General features: G+C 39.5%; 2 protein-coding genes across 16 annotated transcripts in view; one reads left to right on the top strand and one right to left on the bottom strand.

Annotated features, from left to right (window-relative positions):
- The window catches only part of rplp1 (ribosomal protein lateral stalk subunit P1), a 264746-nt gene that overhangs the window by 96015 nt on the left and 149291 nt on the right, over window positions 1-19440 (bottom strand). Inside the window, exon 4 of one of the 12 annotated variants that reach the window (XM_072447925.1) lies at window positions 1963-1972. The exons of 8 other annotated variants lie outside the window; for them this stretch is intronic. In XM_072447925.1, the coding sequence (XP_072304026.1) occupies window positions 1971-1972 (2 nt within the window). In that variant the 3' untranslated portion in view covers window positions 1963-1970. Of the gene's footprint in view, window positions 1-1962; window positions 1973-5393; window positions 5427-8898; window positions 8909-19440 lie in introns of those variants that run through there. 3 more of the 12 variants (XM_072447921.1, XM_072447932.1, XM_072447924.1) reach the window with 3 other exon arrangements.
- slc45a4a (solute carrier family 45 member 4a) overlaps window positions 1-19440 on the top strand; it is a 70585-nt gene that overhangs the window by 18453 nt on the left and 32692 nt on the right. For all 4 annotated transcript variants that reach the window (XR_011927040.1, XM_072447891.1, XM_072447892.1 and 1 more), the window contains 2 exons: window positions 344-433; window positions 17100-18129. Coding sequence is in view for 3 of the 4 variants with exons in the window: in XM_072447891.1 (XP_072303992.1) it covers window positions 17832-18129 (298 nt within the window). In the remaining variant the exon portion in view is untranslated. The remainder of the gene's footprint in view (window positions 1-343; window positions 434-17099; window positions 18130-19440) is intronic.

The following is a 19440-nucleotide window of genomic DNA, read 5'->3' as shown; positions in this document are numbered from 1 at the left end:
TTTTGTATTAGTGTTTTAATATAGGTTTTGCGTTGGTAACGTTTTTCTCTGCATCATCAAGCTTATAGTGTCAGATCTTTAATTGCAGTAATGCTTAGTAATGTATTTGATTGGTTACATTGATCTACAGTATTACTACTTGGGATGTAAAAGTCCAGTGCAGTGTATTGGTGAAATCATCCCAAGCGATTTATTTTTGTTTTCCACCAAAAGGAAAGCAAAGCGCATGTGCAAATGTATCCATTGATTTCATGTCTACTGTATGCTGAATTATTCCTCTTTGTACGCGTGCAAGCTTTTATTGCTCGGCTCTAACTCTTAATTGTCCTGTCTGTCGGCGCAGGTGCAATTTCAGGACCAGCGACGCAGATTGTAGCTTGGACCAAAACTGCGAACGTCTCAACGACATTTATGAAGCTTTTAAGGCCTTTTGGTGAGTGCACTCTGTGACTATTTCGCCCCATCTCCAAATAAAATCATTACAAAAGGTTTTTAATGGCCTGCAGATGGGCTTTCTCTATTGTGTGGGAGACCGAAAACACATTACTTAACTCTGCTGCTGCAATGTCATTTAACTGATTCAGCCGTTAAGGATCTGCAACGGTGCACGAAACAAAACTGCACTTAACCACCACTTCTCCTAAATATCCTTGCCTCAATGTTTAGTCCAGGCATTCTCAGACATAATGAAGCCACCTCAGCAAATATTTTGTTATTACATGTGCATAAAGCAAACAAAAAAATACCAACTGCTATAATAGAGATGGGCCAGATATCAACATTTAGATGATATCGTGAATGTTGTTTTGAAGATACGAAACACACAATTTGAACATCAACAAGTGTATAGTTTGTTGTTTTAAAAAATGCTACAAAAAGTGCTGATTTTAAAAAATAAAAATGAAAAAGTCATGTTGTACATTTTCAAATAAGGGTGTAATTTTCACATCCGTCTGATAATTAAACCTCATTTAAACATTTCTTAAAACACGTTTCTGTTGGATTGACATAATGCCTGACTATCGTTCTCGGGATACAAACTAGGACAAGTCGTAGACCAAACCAGAATCAACCCAGAAGTGCTCCAGGACTAAAGTTGTGACCTCATCAAAACAAAGCTTATGTAAACCAGGTTGTGTCCGACTTGCTGTTTAAACCAGTTGGTCTGGCCAGGACTGAACCAGATATTTTCACCTTCTGTGTTTTACGTGAACTTCCTCTTATTCATGACTGTCAAATTATGCTGACTATGCGGAGGGATTTATCAACACACTTGAAAGCAGCATGGCAAACAATGGCATTCACATGCACGCTTCACGGAGAGACATTATAGAAAACCAAATAGGCCCTTAGATGCCAACAATAACAGCTGACATATGACACTGCACCAGCTTGTATATCCACAATTATATAAGACATGTAGTATTCCAGCTTGTGTTTGGCCCAGTTTTAAATTACTTTTGAATTTAGTTCCACACCTGCATTTATCATTCATATCATTAGTACATTATTAGACTATGTGAAAAGGATATGAACGATCAGTATGGTAGTAATTGTAAAGAAATGAATAGCCATTTTAATGTTTGTAATTGTTTGGCGTAATTGCAATTTGTTTGTCTAAGTACTGTGTTATGCCTTAATGTATTACTCAAACCTTTTCTAAATAAAAACTTGAAAGAGATAAAACCGAGAGCAGACTTTTTCACTGTTTTCATTTTAAAAGCAGTACATTTCTGTCATTTCTTGATACATCGATACTTTACAATATATTGTGCAGCCCTAAAATAGATCTGGTCAATACCTCAGAAACCGCACCTACTGTTCAATTGCCTCTAAATCAACAAGTCTTCAGATTAAACAAGCACATGAGAAGAAGAGGAACAATGTTGTCAAAAAGGTGGAACCAGAACACACCTCAGACATTGTCTCCATGCTGTTGCCAGGCCCATTTTGAACTTGGCATGTTCTTGCTCTTGTTGTTGAAATCTGGGACGTGAGCCAACACTGGTGGAGAGTGGGGCAACATATGTTTGTTTAGTGGTTTCTTGATGGGCTGGAGAAGCTTTAGAGTCTCCATGCGAGCTGCTCTGGCTTTTACAAAACAAAATTCTGCTTTATTTCCTTTTGTTGTGTCCTAAATACCACACATTTTAAGGTGCTACTACCATGTTGTTTTGGTTACTTTTAACAATGCATTCTGCAGCTGTACCATACTGTTCCTGCTTTTGAATTGGACGGTTACTCCCAACAAAATCTGATGTTTTTGTCTCCAAACAAGCAGTCTTTATATTTATCCACAGAGCACAAACGTCTTTCTATTTGTATTTTAGTTGTTGCATCATTGCCGTGATCTATCTTTTGATAGAATCCGCCTTGCACAGAGGTCTTGCAGCTACAACTTATGTTGTGTTTAACTTTGAACTACATAACAGTATTCAGTGCCCTCTAGGGTGACTTTTTTATTCAATGTTTCTGCTTTTTTTCTAATCCACCCGAAGATTTGAAATGTGATCTACTCCAATAGGACATTTTGGGCAGCTTCAAGTTGTTTGAACTCAGAAATGAGTGCAAAATATTTGGTTTTAAAGCCAAGACATAGACATAGAATCACTCACATATTGAAATATATTTCATACATTTTCTCAGATTTCTATTGTGTTTTATATAATTGTCATTAATGAGCAACCAAATAATCTTGCCATAGCTATTTTCAACCCTGTTTTACTTTTTTTCTTTCATTTTGATGTTTTGTTCATCTTTTTTTCACATGGTTGTAGTTTCACTTTTGACAACTCTGGTTTAGATGACAACAACTCGTTAAACAAGTATGTGTCATACATTGCCTGTTTTTCTGTCGCCACAGAAAAACGCGCTAATATTTTGCAGGACCGTCTTTAGCTTTGATTACAGCCCACATTCGCTGTGGCATAGTTTCAATAATCTTCTACAATATCAAAAGATTTATTTCCATCCATAATTTTTCACCAGCTCATCCCAAACACTCTCACTGGGGTTCATCTCTCTAGTACATTAGTTTCTGCTTCCATGATCCTCACTCATGCAGCAGTTATCCAGTAGGAGGCTCGTACCTACTGTATTTACTTTTGTGAATCCAAGTGGCGACTTTTTATTTTTGGACAGGCAGTGTATTCTTCAGAAACATACAGGTGTGAACTCCCATAAATAGACACTTTTCATATCCAGGTGTGAAAATAAATGTGATATTGTTCTCAGACATTTGTGCTGTTTTAAAATTCTGAACACTATACAGCAAACGTCACAGATTGCCTTCTGCGGTGACACCTGTTGGTGAGTGAGATAAACGGTATAAGCCAGCGAGAGAAACATTGTCTGCAACGTTTATTAAGCAGTAGGTTATTCACATTTTGTTATTATTGTGTAACTTGCATGCAGTGTTGTCACTTATTAAAATTTTAAAACTTGATTGTGATACTCGAGAAAATGCTTGAGACACTATAAAACTATATACACTATACAATAAAGAGATAACAACCATTTGTAGCATTCAACAACAAAAGTAGTCTTTAATTTGACCATGTTTCCTATATATAGATCATTCTAAAACTATTCAAGCATGACCCTTTTGATACGAGTTTTAGTTTTGATTATTTGCTGTGTTTCCATTTTATGACAACCCTAATAACTCGGTCTGGTCACACGTTGAAGTAGTTTGTGTTACTATTATTTGTGGTTGACTTTAATAATTTTTCTGGACGGCGTTGACAGAAACAGTTCTGCACAGTCATCTGCTGTAAATCAAGTCCAATCTTTAACTTTGAAGATGTTTTTTTGGCCCGTTACCATCCCACTGACTCATCCTAAGCACAAAAGGTCCCAGGATTGACTTGTCCTGCCTCCAAATTAAATTAGCAAATCACTGAGTGACTGAACCTGGATAGACTGTCAGAATGTCAGGTTTTCCTCGTGTGGCGTAACACCTTCGGGGTATAATCAACTGGAGCTGCATGGCACACTTCTCTAAGTCAAACTCACATTATACTCTATCTTAGCGGGTCTGTGCTGGCTATATAGGACTTGGACACCCTAATTGCTACTAAATTTGCATTAGATTTTGAATATGTTGCTTTGTTTATTGTGTAGAAAAGATTATTATTGTCATTGATTGGCATATGGTTACAACACCAATGCCGATGGGGCAAACCCTGTAAAGATCATTAAAGTAAAGCATAGTTAACATATTGTGGGTTGCCAGTACAGTAAGAGAAATGGGGAAAAAGTTGTCTTTTTGGGTTTTGTAGTAAATTGTAGGAGCAAAGAATATGACAAAATTGGCTATAATGTCCAATATGTGGCCCTTTAGGATGTTTTGTGATACACTTTTAGCTGATTTGTTCAATAAATACGGAACAAACCATGAGTGCACAGAGGAAAGGCATTTTTGAAGAATTTGAAAAAATATCACTCACACCTGATAAAAATAGTGCTTTTTTTTTTTTTTTAAATAACGTGGAAAAGGTGTGAGAATGATTTTGATATCACAATGGTAATTTAATGACAAAACAGTTGAATGTGGGTCGCAAAATTATAGTATAGTGGTTACACTTCATCTTGGTGGTGTTTTGTAGTATTGCACAAAGCTGAAATATGATGGAATGTGAGTTGAAATGTTCCTGAATGTCACTGCATATTTGGCCCCTATGTTCAAAGTCAAGGAAAATATGTTCAGCCAAAACAGAACTATTCTCACTTTATGGAAATTGTTTTGTACAAAAATGCAAGACTTGCAAGATATAATGAAATATTAACTCCATTATATTATATTCTTACCAGGCCAAACAATATCTGTAAACATGTTGTATGATAATAATATATGTTATGCTCTTATAGTGACCTTATCCTCACTGCTTCTGGCTTTCTTACATTTCAAAGAGTATTTATTTGTAACACTTATTGAGTTATTACTGTGACAAACCTGCTGTTTGTCAAGGGCTCTTATTTTCAGCTGGCTTTATCAGCGTCTTGCATGTGTCAGTTTGGAGAGCAGTGAATGTGTGTTTTTGTGTGTGTCAGTGGAATATTCCATCAGATGAGTGGGCGGGACCAAACTTAATGTCTGCTGCAGCCTTGGACAGGTCTGTGCAAGCTGCTGTGTAACGCTCTCTGTCAGTGCCAAAGAAGCTGTTTCACAATAAAGAGCTGCAATTTTATAGTCGCGTGGGTAATTACGGTAGTTGTATTTAGGCATCAAGGAAATATAAAATAGGAGGTAGACTAGGCTTAAGTATCATGGGTTTCAGCTTCCTGTTTATTGGTGACACTTTGAGGAAATAATCAATATTTGATGCTCTTATTTTGCCTTTAGACATATATTTTTGTCCATACTTCACATGGATCTATTGTAATGTAGCTCTCTTCTTTTTCTTCTTCTTCTTCTTCTTCTTCTTCTTTGCTTAATCCGTTTTATCCACATTTTTGGCTTCCTTTGTGAAATAGGCATACTTTGTTAGAAATACTGTAAGAAGGGGTCTTATCTTGTAGGGTTGTCACAAATCTAAAGTTTTAATCTTGATTTTAGACACTAAGGCTAGATACTTAATACCAATTTTCAATTTAACACAGGAAGGGGAAAACACCCCTTTTTTATACAACATAATGTGTGATTGTATATTGCCATGTGGTCTTCTGCAAGATCAAGGCCATTAAGAAGAATTAAGAAAGGTCCAAATGTGTCCTATTAGTGCAAGACTTTGACATGGTGTTGACAACTGTCATCTGACATCTTTTTATCCATACATGTAGTATAGACCTAGCATAGTCCTATTATAAACCTATTTAAGATTTCGTGGGACAGGAATGCCTACTCTTTCTTTAGCTGGTACTTTCTGTAAAGGTTTTACTTATTTATATCCAAAATAATCCAAAATTGAGGAATCTGCCTTTTGCCCCAAAGCTGTTTTAAACAACATGGATTATTCATTGTTGTCAAGTTGGGTAAACACACTTCCTACGTAGGAGACTCCTAAATGGGTGTGGAGACTGGGTGCTATGTGTTTGTGGGGTGCGCAATGGGCGGCTGTTGCTTTGTGGTCATGTGGTCAGAAGACACACTCCGTAACTTAACTCCGGTGTAGAAGTAGGCCAGGGAACTGTCGGCAGCTTGTCAAAACTGCAGTCTATGTGGCTGCTAACATTTGGACCAGCTGATGAACAACATTATCACACTAGATATTATTAGATATTAAGGACAATATTAGAAACAAACAAGACTGTCTAGACATTTGTTTTGGTGTTGTTCATAAATGTTGTTTGCGTATGATCCAGGATGTAACAAACAACTTTTTAACAATATTGTGTGTGTGGGCACTGTTAGATTAGTGTTAATAATCCCAAAATTCCCATTTTATTTTGTTTCTGACCATAAATGCATGTGCATGTGAGATAGTCAAACGATTCCTGTGTGCCTCTCTAATGGCAGAGGTAGAGAGCTCATTCCCCAATTTGAATCATTTGTTAAATTTTAGTCAATCATTCTTGTTGTTAGGTTAACTATATTTTCAATATATTCTATATTCTAATATAACGGTAAAAATGTATCTGTCAGTCCTAGCCTTAGTTGTCCATTAATTTAAGTTAAATAGAGTTTAAGAAAGTTTCTTGACATTTTAGATTGATAAAGACGCATGTCATTGTCACAAAACACATTATGAATATTAATATATGAATAGGATTGAAACCTGTGAGCTGCCATTAATATGATGTTTGCATTGTATATGGGGCACCAGCTAACTAGCTAACCTATTAGCTAAATATAAACACTAGACCAAGCTATTTTTAGAGGATAAGCTAACTGACCCAACACAGCAGGATCCTGTCTTAAACTCATATTTCTCCTTTTGTTTATAGTTTCAGTACAGGATTAAATGACTTATTTGATGTCTGATGTACAATGATTGTGGTTGTAATCAGGTTTATTATATCTAATTACTGCACTGTAAGTAACACAATAAACCTATTTACATGTGGCACATCTGCTGCGGTGCATTGACGCATGTACCGTGCTCTGCTAATTGACTAATATTGAAGTCTGAATTGACACCGTTCTGCTTCTGTTTATGTTTTCATCCCAGCAGAAGAGAAAGGTTAATGAGATGGCATTTCATATTTGAGGGAGCGGATGCAGCAGAGTTCTGACTGGGGGGGGTCGTGATTGAAGCCTGATTTAGCCTCACATGGAGTCTGGGCAGGGGGCATATTAAAACGCTCATAAATACTATAGTCTGCATGTGAACAGCAGGTGCATTGCGTCACGTCCGCAAGCAGCCGGTGTTGTGATATAAGCCCCCTGTTATGAGTAAGGGATTTGTCATTGACGCGAGTGCACGTTGATTCACATGTGCCCGCCCCCCACTCACACTCGCACACACTGCACACTCAGCGCTGCCGCAGCACTGCACCACAATAACATAGGCCGCCCTCGCTGCATCTCAACGACCACTGCTACTTATCCCACCATCTGCCTAACAACGGAGGGACAATGCTTCCATGGGAATATTAGCAGCAGCCTGGAAAGGAGAGGTACAGAATGTATATGAGGAGCTGCAATGGCTAACTCAAAATGGGGAAAGTCATGTCGTAGTGTTGTGGTAAAGTAGTGTGTCCGTCCCAGGCCTGTATACCGTATTTTCCGGACTATATGTCTCATCGGACTATAAGTCGCATCGGAGTATAAGTCGCATCGGAGTATAAGTTGCATCGGAGTATAAGTCGCATCGGAGTATAAGTCGCATCGGAGTATAAGTCACACCAGCCAAAAAATGCATAATCGAGAAGAGTAGTAGCACTGGAGTATGAAATAAAGTTGCAAGTGTGAAAATAACAAATAATATCACATAAGTCGAGTATAAGTATGAGTATATAATGATAAATATAAGTATAAGTCGCACTCCGGCCAAAACTATGAAAAAAGTCCGGAAAATACTGGTAAATTAAAGTGTTTTTGTCAAGATGCTTATCTATCAAGTAGTGGCGTGCGGTCAGGGCAATCATGGCAATCAGTGACTGGCCCATAACATCTAAAATGACTGTGTGTCACAACTACCAGTATATATGAATTGTTCTAAAAATATATCCAAATAAGCCTGGTTTTCCTCTCAGGCAGCTGGGCTTTATTGAGTGGATAGCATGATTCTGCTTTTACCTCTCTGAGGCCGTGTTCAGAGGCTCATGCTCTACTCTCTAAAATGAGCTTTTAGAACGAGAGCGGAGCCCATGGATCTATGCTCAAACCACGCTGGATAAACCTGTGTGGGAATCAATGATGTTTTCAGGTTTTGCGGTAACTGAGCATGTGCAGAGGAGAAGTGAAACAACAGCAGCGCAGCAGACTTAAAACTATCTTTTAGAGACAAGTCTTTGTAGCTAAGACTCTGTTCATGTTTCCAATGGTTTAGCTCAGTCGGATAGGTGTTTTTTGTTTCACTTTTCTGTTATCCACTAAATATTGATGAACACTCCAGGTCTGCTTTCCCATCCATTAAAGTCGCCGCACATTACTGCTATCAAGCATAAAGATTCCAACATTTCATAATAAAGTAAAGACATCCTTTGTCTGCTGTGGCAAGTGCAACCCCCCTTTTCAGGAAACTGCAGTCTCTCACCAATACACAGTTGTGTACAAGTATTAATGCTGGTTTTGAAATAGCAAAGGAGGAAGTAGGTATTTAAATCTATCTAACAAGTTCCTTGCACTCATAAACCTTTTGGCACATTGTCCATATTCACAATAGTTTTAGGGCACGTGCACGGCTTTAGAACGTCTTTGTTCAGACGCAGAAGCTTTAAATGTTTTGGTATTCTAATTATGATGCAAACTACTCCATTTTTAATGGAAACCTGGACCAAATTATTTTTGTGAATTTGTCTCCCTCTAAATTGTCCCAAGTGAATCAATGTGAAAGCGCATGATTGTTTGTCTGCATGTGTTAAACCTGCAATTAACTATGTTTGAATCAAATGAAAGAACAAGCAGAAATAGAAAAACATTTTTTTTCCTGTATTACCAGTCCTTGTATGATCCTTACAAACCATTCCTTTCCACCATTTTCTACATAAACACTAGAATTAACCTTGTGTATAGTCTTAAAGGAATGCAGTGTTCAGATAGTTGCAGAAAATGACATAATGACCCTTCTTTTTGCCTACGATGTGAGCCCATCTGTTTAACCTAAGGGATCCTCTTCTGGCTGACTGACCCTTATTCAGAGCTCAAGCACCGCTCTGGCACTATCAGCCTCTTTTTGGGCTCATCTCTCTTCCAACAGAAACGCTTTGTCACTAAATGTCCTCCTTTTCTCTCACTGTCCACTTCCCACCGCTCCCACACAAACATCCTCAGGGCCTCGTTAGTATGCAAAACCCAATCCTAAAGTCATCACTCTTGTAACTTATATGTTCAGCTGCGTATATGGATCAGTGCATTTTGTGAGTGTCCCGTCCTTTGTGCCTGGATCTCCTGACTCCTGAAACGATATTGCTTAATACAAACTGAGAATGGTGTGTTTAAGACAATAGAATATCAAACGTGAAATCCTTTTTTATTTGACTATTTATGTCAAAATAACTTTACTTTATCATATTGAATGGTGACAATGTTTTAAAGAAAATTAAGGATTTGCTGTAAATTTAGTTTGGTCATAAACGTGAGTAATTCAACTAAAAAGAAAAAACAATAACTCTTTTGAAAGCTTTAGTAGAAAAAGCTTCAGTTGTAGTCATCTGGACTCAGTTTGAAAAAATAGACGTTTCGACTCTCATCCAAGAGTCATTGTCAATAACAGAATTTAGGTCGAGAACTCCGATATTAATACTGTTCTGTGGTAAGACCCGCCCATTGGGAGGAGCCTTCCTGAAGTAGAAAGAGTTGTTTGTTTCAACAGAAACTCCCCCCTTGTATCTACCGAGCCTATTCAGAATCTTAATGGGCTATTAGAACCTCTTTGTCTTTGTGAGACCCTGGCTCAACCACCCTGAGTACCTGATTAGCATCTGAATGTCCTCTACCTTTCCAGGGGTTCAGTAACCCATTATAAATAACAGGAAGATTAAACCTTAGCCCTCCATTTCTGTTTAATGAAGGTCTTTCTTTTTTAACAAAAATAGCTTCCTTGACTCCTCTTTCAAACCATCTTTTCTCCCTGCTTAAAACCTTCACATCACCGTCTTCAAACGAGTGATTAGAGGCTTCAAGATGGAGATGCACGGCGCTCTGTGGTCCTGAACTAGTATTTCTTCTGTGCTGATAAAGCCTCTTGTGTAGAGGCTGTTTCGTCTCACCTATGTAACGTTCTTTACAACTTTCTTCACTGCATTGGATCGAATAAACTACATTGCTCTGTTTTTGAGTCGGCAACTTGTCCTTTGGGTGAACCAGTTTTTGTCTTAAAGTGTTTCCTGGTTTAAAATAAACAGGGACTTCGTGTTGTCTAAAAATTCTCTGCAGTTTTTCCGAGAGGCCAGACACATAAGGGATAGAAACACCCTTCCTTCTCTGTTCAGTTTCCCTTTTGTCCTGCTTCTTGGTTCTCTTCACTCTGTTGAGAGCCCAAGCGGGGTAACCACAGGCTGAGAGGGCATTACGGACATGTTTTTCCTCTTTCTTCTTGCCCTCTGAGCTGGTGGGCACACCTTGAGCTCTGTGTTGTAAGGTTCTGATCACACCCAGCTTGTGCTGTAGTGGGTGGTTGGAACCAAAGAGCAGATACTGGTCCGTCTGTGTAGGTTTCCTATATACTTCTATTTGGAGTTTCCCGTCCTCTCCTCTGATCGTGGAACAATCAAGAAAGGCCAAGCGATTCTCCTTAGCGTCTTCTCTTGTAAACCTAATATGTGGGTCCACAGCATTGATGTGATCAGAGAAGGTTTCCAACTCTTGTTTCTTGATTGTTACAAAAGTATCATCGACATAGCGGAGCCACAGTTTTGGGGCTATGCCTGAGAATGAGGACAGTGCCTTCTTCTCAAAGTGCTCCATGTACAGGTTGGCCACTATGGGAGAGACGGGTGAGCCCATGGCACAGCCATGAATCTGTCTGTAAAATTGTCCCCGGAATTGAAAGTAAGTGGTGTTCAGACAGATGTCCAACAGTTTACATATGTGTTCAGGTGTCAGTTTGGTCCTTTCCTGTAGGGTGGTGTCTTCCTGCAGTCTGATCCTCACTGCTAATATGTGGACCCACATATTAGGTTTACAAGAGAAGACGCTAAGGAGAATCGCTTGGCCTTTCTTGATTGTTCCACGATCAGAGGAGAGGACGGGAAACTCCAAATAGAAGTATATAGGAAACCTACACACACGGACCAGTATCTGCTCTTTGGTTCCAACCACCCACTACAGCACAAGCTGGGTGTGATCAGAACCTTACAACACAGAGCTCAAGGTGTGCCCACCAGCTCAGAGGGCAAGAAGAAAGAGGAAAAACATGTCCGTAATGCCCTCTCAGCCTGTGGTTACCCCGCTTGGGCTCTCAACAGAGTGAAGAGAACCAAGAAGCAGAACAAAAGGTAAACTGAACAGAGAAGGAAGGGTGTTTCTATCCCTTATGTGTCTGGCCTCTCGGAAAAACTGCAGAGAATTTTTAGACAACACGAAGTCCCTGTTTATTTTAAACCAGGAAACACTTTAAGACAAAAACTGGTTCACCCAAAGGACAAGTTGCCGACTCAAAAACAGAGCAATGTAGTTTATTCGATCCAATGCAGTGAAGAAAGTTGTAAAGAACGTTACATAGGTGAGACGAAACAGCCTCTACACAAGAGGCTTTATCAGCACAGAAGAAATACAAGTTCAGGACCTCAGAGTGCCGTGCATCTCCATCTTGAAGCCTATAATCACTTGTTTGAAGACGGTGAGGTGAAGATTTTAAGCAGGGAGAAAAGATGGTTTGAAAGAGGAGTTAAGGAAGCTATTTTTGTTAAAAAAGAAAGACCTTCTTTAAACAGAAATGGAGGGCTAAGGTTTAATCTTCCTGTTATTTATAATGGGTTACTGAACCCCTGGAAAGGTAGAGGACATTCAGATGCTAATCAGGTACTCAGGGTGGTTGAGCCAGGGTCTCACAAAGACAAAGAGGTTTCTAATAGCCCATTAAGATTCTGAATAGGCTAGCTCGGTAGATACAAGGGGGGAGTTTCTGTTGAAACAAACAACTCTTTCTACTTCAGGAAGGCTCCTCCCAATGGGCGGGTCTTACCACAGAACAGTATTAATATCGGAGTTCTCGACCTAAATTCTGTTATTGACAATGACTCTTGGATGAGAGTCGAAACGTCTATTTTTTCAAACTGAGTCCAGATGACTACAACTGAAGCTTTTTCTACTATGGAACACGCCTGGACGAATGAGGGATTACATCTTTTGAAAGCTGTTTAAAGCAGTCTTTAGTCTTTAACTTACTCTGTTGCTCATCTTTGACTTATTTAACCAGTTTGTTTACATTTGAACCCTGAGTCTGACCTCGAGCATTCAGAGATCTTATGACAGTTGACAGATGGAGCCTGGCCCGATTCGCCTGTGTAAGGTGCAGGTAATCTCGTGACCGGGAATAAACGCCCACCAAAATAGAGCGGGCTACTTATGTGTGTATCTGTGAGATACAAGAGACAGCATGCATCTTAATTTGTCCACGACCTTGACTTTGCAGGAGTCTCATTTCAAGCCAGGTCCTAGGCCCAGTCTTCACTTTAAACTTTTTCCGTCTGTGTCTGCTGCGTACAGGTCCAAAAGAGAGTTCAGTGTTTACAGTTGAGAAAACACTGTCAAGTAATCGCAGGTAGAAAGTAAATAGTCCTACGTTGCCTCAAGTGAAGTTAACAAGGGTTAAATGGCAACAAAAAATGGGTTAAAACATTGCAAAGGGTGAAACTTTGTGTTAAACTACAGCCAAATGCACACAGTAACTATAACTATAGTTATCATTAACAATTATTGGCACCAAACTACAGTGAATTCTTTATTTTACTTTCAGTCACATTGTCTAATAGACCTATGAAAGTTTACAAGCACTGTATATTTAGGTTCACTTTTGCAGTTTATTATTAGATTGATTTGATTTTTCTTCTAAATTAGTCAAAATTAAATCTTTTTAGTTTTTCAGTTCTTATGATTATATTGTTACCCAAATAATCACAGTTATTGATTAACCAAGTAATCTAAGACAGGAAAATATGAATATTAAGGATTCAGACCCACTTATGCTAAAGGACTATGTTTGGCCAACTCCATACTACAAAAAGGGCACGTGCTCTTAATATTTCATAGAACCGCCTTTAGCTTTGATTACAGTGCACATTTGTTGTGGCATAGTTTCAATACGCTTCTGCAATATTAAAGTATTTATTTCCATCCAGTGTTGCTTTATTTTTCACCTGTTGACCTTGTATTGATGATGTGAGAGAGTGACCACTGCACAAAGCCTTCTCCAGCTCAAACACTGTCACTGGGGGTCAGATCTGTAGTAGATTTGTTTCTGCATTTCTTCTTAGATGGTTTCTCTGCTTGATGTCAATGATTTAACCCTTCTCAAACACACTGACATCTTTTCCATGACCACAGGATTTATCTTTCCATGTGCCGTAAATCCAGGTTGAACATATTTCACGAGTTTGCAATATCACATTTGCACATCTCGCTAACCCCAGGTCTTAGGTCTTGTCCTCATCTTTCCTCTGCTCCCCGCGTCGTCTCACGTGAGTCCGCTCGTGTTTATGTCACTGAAAAAGCACGAAGTGTAACTCGGTCTTAACTGTAGCTCAGGTTGCACACAAACATCAGACACAATAGAGCAGTGAATGACACAGACTAGTTTTCAAGGTTTTGTGTGGGATTCTGGCACGGGCAGATGCAGGAGAGGCAGAATATGCAGCCTTTTCTCGTGTCCTTGGTGTAGAGTCAGTGATATTTTGCTTTTACATGTTGTTGTTTTAGGTGAACACTCGAGCCATAACCTTTGTGTCCTGACAAACATGTTTTTCTTGTCTTTGATTTTGAAAGGTGCTCAACGAGTACAACAGTTTAAAAACGATTATGAGCAACGAGTACAACACTGTGCTGTTTTTTCATAACGCTAAAATATTTAACACCCAAATGCATGCTGTCAGTAAACCCACTTAACCATCTCATATCATTTCCTCTTACCACTGATTTAAAAACCTTTGAGTTCTTATGTTACCGTTCAAGAGTTTCACTTTCAGAAATACTAGCGGTGGTTTGTGGCTAGGCCCAAATCAAAAGTTAGTTAGACCCTAGTAATGTGTTGGGTCTGTGTGTGTGTCTGTGTGTGTGTGTGTGTGTGTGTCTGTGTGTGTGTCTGTGTGTCTGTGTGTGTGTGTGTGTGTCTGTGTGTGTCTGTGTGTGTGTGTCTGTGTGTGTGTGTGTGTCTGTGTGTGTGTGTCTGTGTGTGTGTGTCTGTGTGTGTGTCTGTGTGTGTGTCTGTAAGGGTGCTTGCGTTATGTAATCTACTGCAGTGTGAGCCGAAGTGAGGAGGGGGCGTTCGGCTGCCGGCACAGATCAAATATTCATGACCATCTTGAGCGCTTCCTGAATATTAATAGAGACATGAAAGCGGTATCAAAATAGAGTGTGTATGTTTTCCCATCTGCTGTTTTTAATTTTTATTTTTTTTATTTTATGGGGACGGTTCAGATCTGTGGAAAGGCGACTCACTCACAGTAAGAATGCACGTTTTACCAAGCCACAAACAATGAAGAAATTCTTGATTAATTAGTTTTAATGCCGTACTGTGGAACATTCTGGGCAAAGCAATAACATCTCCATAGAGACGAGCCCATCAGAAAGGTTACACAGTGCAAATGTAATCTCACTAGGAATGGCAGGATGTGAAATGTTAGTTACGATTATTGTGAGATGTGTGAGAAGTGTCTCTATTATTCTCTATTCACCTTAATAATCTTGATTATCTCTTAACCTAATACTCTTGACACCCCTAAATCTCACTTTCAAACTCCTCTTTGCAGTTGTTTTCCGAGCTCTTATTAGCAGCATTGGAAAGTGAAGGGTTATCTCTTTTCATGGGTTTGAAGCTATGTCAATGGTCCTCTGTCGCCATAGCAATTTGGCAATTCTAATAAAGCTATTATCTTTTGAATGGGGTAAGCTCCTTTGCCTGTTTGTTTAATCTTTTTGTCCCTTTTTGGTTGAGGTTAAAAACTGAAGACTAGTGTTGTTTCTTGTCTTGTTTTCTTCTTCTCATCATATGTTTTCTACATTCTACATTCTAGTTTGATCGAGATTTATTTTATTTATTGCGACTTCGCAGGTGAGCAAGTTTGTCGTCTCAAATCTATGATAAGTATGTATAGACTTGATGATATAACTTGATGTTGCTTGGTGCTTTTACAGTTGTGCTGCACTACTCCTTTCACCTCTGTTAATTAAGAAGATTGATGAGGGATTTACTGCTAATGTTATTGTTCACGTGTCGGGCATTAGCTGGTATTGGGTATGATGAAACGTGCTGTCTCCAATGGCTATAATCCACCATGGCCACTGCAAAGGCACAGAGGAATTCAAGTCGAAATGCTGCTGAGCGTCTAGTATGCAGTGTTTTGTATGGGTCCACTTGTTCACTCAAGGTCTTCACACACTAGACGTCTGTTCTGCAGCTTAGTACAGTTTTGAAAAGCTTTAAAACACATTGCTCGCTTTCATCTCACCAAAGAGTGATGTCCGATTGTGTGTGTGTGTGTCTCTGTGTGTGTGTCTGTGTGTGTGTGTGTGTGTGTCTGTGTGTGTGTGAGAGTGTGTGAGAGTGTGTGAGAGTGTGTGAGAGTGTGTGAGAGTGTGTGAGAGTGTGTGAGAGTGTGTGAGAGTGTGTGAGAGTGTGTGAGAGTGTGTGAGAGTGTGTGAGAGTGTGAGTGTGTGAGTGTGTGAGTGTGTGAGTGTGTGAGTGTGTGAGTGTGTGAGTGTGTGAGTGTGTGAGTGTGTGAGTGTGTGAATCATGTGCTCAACCAATTGCTGTCTTTACAAATGGGGCCTTTTCATAGTGAAATATACTAAAACATGTGTCTGCACCCAGAGTTGCAGCACATGCTAAAGATCAAGAAGAAAGGGCGTTTTGCAGAAATGAAATATTACATTGTATTGTACGTCTTTGGCAGTATTCCCTCATTCATCCAGGTATGGTCCATGGTAGAAAAAGTTTCAAAGGTAGTCACTGTTTTTGAAATGGAAATGTTTCAACTCCCATCCGGGTGTAATTTTAATTCTAAAGGTACTGGTCTGAGGAGGTAGAATATACTGCCCTGAGCTAGATTATTCCTTCCCTTCCCTGCCGGTCTTTTTGACTGACTTAATTTCTCAACTTTGAAATTACTCACTTTGATCAGACTTTTGTAAACAAGAGGTAGATTGTATATTTCTAATTAAAGAAGGATATTCGTCCCTCTTTCAAACCTACCCTTCTCCGTGCTTAAAATCTGCACTTCATTGTCTTCAAATGAGTGTGCTGTGGCATAACGTTTATCTTTCCTCTCTGGCGAAATACTGCACAGTATAACCACAAATATTTACAGATTTACTGTATAAAACTAGCATTTAAATGAAAAGCTGTAGCTTCTTCCATTCAATGTTACTGAACTTTGACAAAACTACTGTTAAGATCACAATGTTATATTCATATTCATCGGTTTCAGCTTCCGATTTATAGGTATACTTGGAGGACCTTTGCCCATTCAAAATGTATATTATTTTGTTTTGAATTGGCAATTGCTATGGAAACAGTGCAACATTTTCCTCACTCGAAAATCCAAAACTCTATTTCTGTAACCGGAAAGCCAAAATAGGAAAATTATAAAATTATAAGAACGTCTTCCAGCATTTACGTCATTTTGTCAGGACACTTAAATGATTCAGTATACATCTTAGTGCCATGCTTTTAGTCCCACTGTTGTATGCCAGGCCTGCAATGTGGTCCGAACAGCTTTTATATACGTCTGAAACTTTAATTGCGATGACTCACTTTCTTTTTTGTGTGTGTTTTTTATCTCCCCATGTCTTCCTTATACCACTGGACATCTCTTTGGACCAATGGAATCACCTCCAGACTGATCAGCCAATCGATGGGGATTTTCAGAGGAGCTCCGCCTGCCTGCACCGCCCACCCCGCTCCACCTCCCCCCTCCCCCCACGCCCTCTTCGAGCCCTGTTTAGAAAAAATGACTCTTGAACTCACCGAATGGTCTTCTATATGGATTTTTACTGCTTCTAATAGACAGTAAACCAAACAGAGGGCGGACCTCAAATGTCAGAAAAGCCATAATTTTTCACTTTTACACCCAGCCACATACACGCACCATACATCCATTCTACAGACTTGAACATACACAAAACCAAAATCTAAGCTGACTACTTTCCAGGAGCTCACTCAAATGCACACTATATGAATGTATTGTGCAATCTTCCTGTGAAAATTCAACTGCTTCCTTCGTTTTTTGGGGGATTTATGTTTAAATATAGTTTTTTGATTAAATTTTCTAGTTTTGAATCATAGCAGATGTGCACAAAATAGTTTTATTTTTGTTTTACTTGTGTCCATAGCCTTCTAGTTTAGCATCTTTAGACTGATTACCTCACAAGACGGGACACTCTGATTTTGTTACTAGCTTGTTTTTATAGAATCCAATAATTAAGCTTGAACTGCTATTACCTAGTGTTACTATTGAAGACTGTGCTATTGTTACTTCCTGCTACTACGAAGAACTTGACGTCGCTTGTGGTTTTGCGTAGTTTTATTGAGCGTCAGATCAGGAGGGTGCGTTCGATTTCTTCAGAGTGCATGCCCTCCAGGATGCCTCCACAGAACACGGAGGCTGACGCCATGCAGGTCGGGTCTGTGGTGGTCAACGGTAACAAAAACGCAACAGCGGTGGATGTGAACGAGAAAAAATGCGGAGCGGCGACGGATGGATCGGGAGGAAGCGCGGGACCAGTCGGGGAGGGGGAGTCCGAGAGCGAGGAGTCCATAGAGGGCATCCCGTTGAAGAGATGGATAATGCATGGCGCGGTCATGTTCGGCCGGGAGTTCTGCTACGCCATGGAGACTGCGCTGGTCACACCTGTGCTGCTACAGATAGGTGAGTAATGCTAATGCTATTTCCTCTAAAGATGCAGCAGTTCAGGAACTTCTTCTCTGTATTGGATCTGTGTCATAAATAATACTGGAACATGATTCAGAATAACTGTTAAAGGTGCATATATCTGGTGGAGGGTCTGCCACCTGCGTGTCTCTAGATATGTTATTGGTTTGCATGGAATGTTTCACAGTATGGCATTAAACGTGTCTGTCTTGCATTTAATCCAATACAGACCTTATTGCCCCCAAAAACTTAAATACATTAAAGAAGCTGTACTTGATTTTTACTGTGTAAAGATGTGAACAGAACTAGTTTATTTTAAATAGTTTGCTATTTAAAAAGCTTACACATTCTAAACATCCTCATTCACCACGATGAGTTTGTAAGCACAGCTTTTGCTCCGCTACATGGACACAAATCGAGTACAGCCACTTTTTTGCTTTAATTTTTACTGCGAGCCGGCTCACCTCTCCACAGATTATAACTTGGCCTGGTGTCGCCCCTTGTTTATCCTTCCAGGAAATATAAAAGCAACTCCATGGAGACGAGCAGAACAGTTACACAGTTACAATTAAAACAACAAATATATTCAATCACCATTTCACCGTCCACTTTTAGTGCATCATGTCTCAGATTGTTGTTGCAGATATTGGTATAGGCAATATATATATATATTTTTTTCCCTAAAGCCTCTAAAGAATTTGCAAAATGGGCACAAGTGACTTAAATGGTGCAGAGGAGAGGATGGAAAGTCAGTTTAGGCTGATGTGTCTGAAATGTGTCTTTCTTGATCAGTTCTTGCAGTGATTGGTGGTGTCCCTTAAATAAGAGCTAGCTTCAATCTTAAACTGCCCATTTTCAACACACTCTCTATTTTAAAGCAAAACAACGTAAATATATATATTTACTATGGATACTACCTGTTTTCGACGCAAACAAATACGTGATAATGAAGTGCAATGTAATAAGACGTCCCTACAAGTCGGTGACATAACCAACTTGATCCTCGTGTTATCCCAATGCTGCCGTGGCATTTAAGCGGACACCTTGACAGTTTAAAATCCTGGCTTGCTCTACCCCCCCTACTGCCAATCCTGCCAACTCACAAAGGGACAGCCCAGCGGTCACATTGACAGGAGTGCAATCTTTGACAAGCTCTGAGTAAATGCCAAGTCCCATTTTGTCCAGAAGTCCTTTTGTTTGGCCGGACAATGTGCAAACTCAAGATTGAAAAGATTCTCCTACTTATTGGAAAGCCAAAAGATACTCGTTAAGTTGTGTTTTCTAAGCCAAAGTCACCTCTCTTATGCA

The sequence above is a fragment of the Eucyclogobius newberryi genome, unplaced genomic scaffold (genome assembly GCF_026437365.1).
Source record: "Eucyclogobius newberryi isolate DKJ021-1_F unplaced genomic scaffold, fEucNew1.0.hap1 SCAF_16, whole genome shotgun sequence".
NCBI classification, from domain to species: domain Eukaryota; kingdom Metazoa; phylum Chordata; class Actinopteri; order Gobiiformes; family Gobiidae; genus Eucyclogobius; species Eucyclogobius newberryi.
The sequence above is the reverse complement of the archived record's forward strand: the minus strand, read 5'-3'. Positions and strand labels throughout refer to the sequence as shown.